At 40.2% G+C, this 3,341-nt stretch overlaps 1 protein-coding gene across 1 annotated transcript; it reads left to right on the forward strand.

Annotated features, from left to right (window-relative positions):
- Nucleotides 1–1,319: 1,319 nt before the first annotated feature.
- Nucleotides 1,320–1,779, forward strand: PTH (parathyroid hormone; the record flags this gene model as incomplete). The annotated part of the gene is made up of 2 exons (XM_080913017.1): nucleotides 1,320–1,405; nucleotides 1,521–1,779. The coding sequence occupies 2 exons, from the start codon at nucleotides 1,320–1,322 to the stop codon at nucleotides 1,777–1,779; spliced, it is 345 nt and encodes a 114-aa protein (XP_080769143.1).
- Nucleotides 1,780–3,341: the final 1,562 nt, after the last annotated feature.

Genomic DNA, 3,341 nt, shown 5'->3' on the forward strand with positions numbered 1-3,341 from the left:
CTCCTTTTAAAACAGAAACACAATTCCTACTGTGTGTGTCACTTAAAAAGAAGAATAGTGAGTATTTTTTAAGCGCCACTATAATAATAATAATAATAATGTCTGCAACTGTGGAGCTGTGGATTAAGCCAAAATACACAAATTGATTTATGAGCAAGAAGAAAGAACTAGAAGTTATATTAAAATATAACTGTGAGGTTGGAGTCATAAGGTGTAGACAGTCATTTTATTAAGGGTCAAAGCTCCAAGAACATAGTCTAAGAAGTTAATTTGATTTTGCTGCTGTTGTTGTTTTGATATTTTGAGACAGGGTTTCTCTGTGTAGCCTTGGCTATCCTGGAACAGGCTTGCCTTGAACTCACAGAGATCTACCTGTCACCACCTCCCAAGTCTTGAAATGAAAGGCGTGAACCACCACTGCCTGGATCTGATTTTTAAATATGTGTAATAGATATGTGAATATGTGTGTGCATGGGAAGGTTAAAGGTCAATATTGGATGTCCTCCTCTATCATTCTCTGCCTTTTTTTTTTCCTTTCTTTTAAAACTTTCCCAACGCTAAGATTACAGGTACACTTGCTCTGCTCAACATTTCTCAGAGGTACTGGGGATTTGAACTCAGGAGTCCATGTTTATGCAGCAAGCATGTACTGAGTCACCCTCCTAGCCTAAGACTTTTTTTTTGTGGTTGTTGTAAGAGGTGTCACGTTGTTAAATCAGTAAAGGCATCAAATTTAAACCTTATAGTTAGACCTGGTGGTGAATGCCTGTAATCCCAATGTGCCAGAAACCGAGGCAGGAGCATCATAACCTCAAGGCCAGCCTGATCTACATCTTATCTCAAAAATAAGAAATAAAATCCTACAAATTTGGCGTTTGTGGCTGCTGTGCTAGCATCTGAAAACAGGTTTAGTCATGGAGACAGTGTCTGCTCACTAAGTAGTTAGTGTTTACCTAATTGGGAGCTTAGTGGACTTCAAGGCTATTATAAGCACGTAGATACAGCCAACGTAGATATGAGAGAGGGAATCATCAAAGCTGTTCTTCATCCAACATGTTTTAAATATCAAATGTTAAGATTTGTACAAGAAACCTAAGAACGCCATGTATCCAGCTTCTCTAAGGTATGTGTACGTGTTACATTGCTAATGTATAAAGATTCCAAAGGCTCGTGAGAAATAGGTCGACTAATTACGTTGACATCAGCTAATGACTGCTTGCTTCAGTGGTTATGAATAACAACCACTGGGACTGTGTTTTACCTACTTTAGAACACTGACGGTGTCTTAAAATATCTCAATGTGTCTCCTTTTAGTAAAGATGATGTCCGCAAGCGCCGTGGCTAAAGTGATGATCATCACGCTGGTGATCTGTCTTCTCACCCAAGCAGATGGGAAACCTGTTAAGTAAGTGCTGCAGCCCGTTGTGCCCAGGGAAGCTGCACTTGAGGTCCTGTAGTAGGTTTTAATCGCGCGGATGTGGGCAGCTAATGGAGTGGTCCTCTCTTTCTGCTCTCTCTAGGAAGAGAGCCGTCAGTGAAATACAGCTTATGCACAACCTGGGCAAACACCTGGCCTCCGTGGAGAGGATGCAGTGGCTGAGGAAGAAGCTGCAAGATGTGCACAGTTTTGTTAGTCTCGGAGTCCAAATGGCTGCCAGAGAAGGCGGTTACCAGAGGCCCACCAAGAAGGAGGAAAATGTCCTTGTCGACGGCAATCCAAAAAGTCTTGGAGAGGGGGACAAAGCTGATGTGGATGTGTTAGTCAAGGCTAAACCTTAGGAAACGCTGACTTATTCTACACAGTGCAGGGCACTGGCACGTGCTGCTGCCGTTCCAGGCTCCATGAAGGTCACTAAGTGCTAACACTTCTACTGTAATGAAAATTGGGATTTTTTTGATTCCACTTTGGCTCATTTAAAGTCTCTTTCATTGATTCCATTTCAGTATGTTCTTCTTTTTAAAGTAGTACACGTTTCCACTGCTCTCCTTAAATAGAAATAAAGCTTCAGTGATCACGAATCAAATAAGTAGTGTTTCTTACTTGTTCAAACTTGGTCTCAGTGTTGGAGGGCTGACTCACATGTTCTGAGCGCATACTGCTGGGGAGTGGAGAGATGGCTCAGTGGTTAGGAACACTCACTGCTCTTCCTAGAGGTCCTGAGTTCAATTCCCAGGAACCACATGGTGGCTCACAACCATCTGTAAAGGGATCAGATGCCCTCTTCTGGTGTGTCTGAAGACAGCTACAGTGTACTCACATACAACAAATAAATAAATAAATAAATAAATAAATAAATAAATAAATAAATAAATGAATAAATACATAAATAAATAATTTTTTTTAAAGAAGCGCATACTGCTGCCTCAAATGACTTGGGTTTGGTTCCCAGGACCCACATCAGGGGGCTTACAGTTGTGGATTTCCCAGGTGCTGTTTGTATTTGATGTTAATTCTGCTTCCCCAAGAGAAGGAGGAGGAGGAGGAGGAGGGAAAATGGTGCTGAAGTATGTGACCTGGAGAAGCAAGTGACAAGGGATCTCATAGCTGGGGGATAGAGTAGTGTCGTGGTGAATCTGCCCAATCTAGGCGCAGCTTGTATTCATATTAATGGAGTTGTGTTTTCATTGCACGGGCTTATTTGGGTTGGGATTTTTACAACAGCTCACAACCACCTATAAGTCCAATTCCAGGACGGTTCAATGCCCTTGGCCGAGCCAGTACTTGCACACGTGTACACACACCTACACACTAATAAGTAATTTAAGAAAACAAAACAAAACAAAAATCCAAAATAAGTCCCGAGTATTTTGTCACGATGCATACCCAAATGGTTTTATTGACAGGAGTTTGTAAAAGATACACAAGAAAAAAAAATTTTAATCCATGACCAGTCAATATTTTGGACACTGTTTTAAATTCCAGAGTACTATGCCTCCAAATTTACATTTGCCGGTTATTACTCTCCCCTTCTTTTCAGTAAGTCCAATGAAATACTTAGGAAATGGGTCAGAAAGTGGTCTGAGAAGTTGTCATTACATAAACTCATAGAGTATATCTATATTCTGAACTCCAAACTGCAAGGAGTAGAAATATAGTATTCATGCAGTATTCACAGATCTTTATTGGCGTGCATCACAAATAATTATTTATCTCCTCTTGCACAGACATGGTTCTTATCTTCATGGAACCCACAAATTTTGACATTAATTCATGATAACTTTGAGGAATTCAAAGTATGAAAAATACAATATACTACAGGGGTGCAAAATACAGACCCTGTGGTATTTACAACAGAGATACACAACAAAATATTATACAATAAGGAAATATTTCATGTTCT

This window comes from Micromys minutus, assembly GCF_963924665.1.
Source record: "Micromys minutus genome assembly, chromosome: 2".
NCBI classification, from domain to species: domain Eukaryota; kingdom Metazoa; phylum Chordata; class Mammalia; order Rodentia; family Muridae; genus Micromys; species Micromys minutus.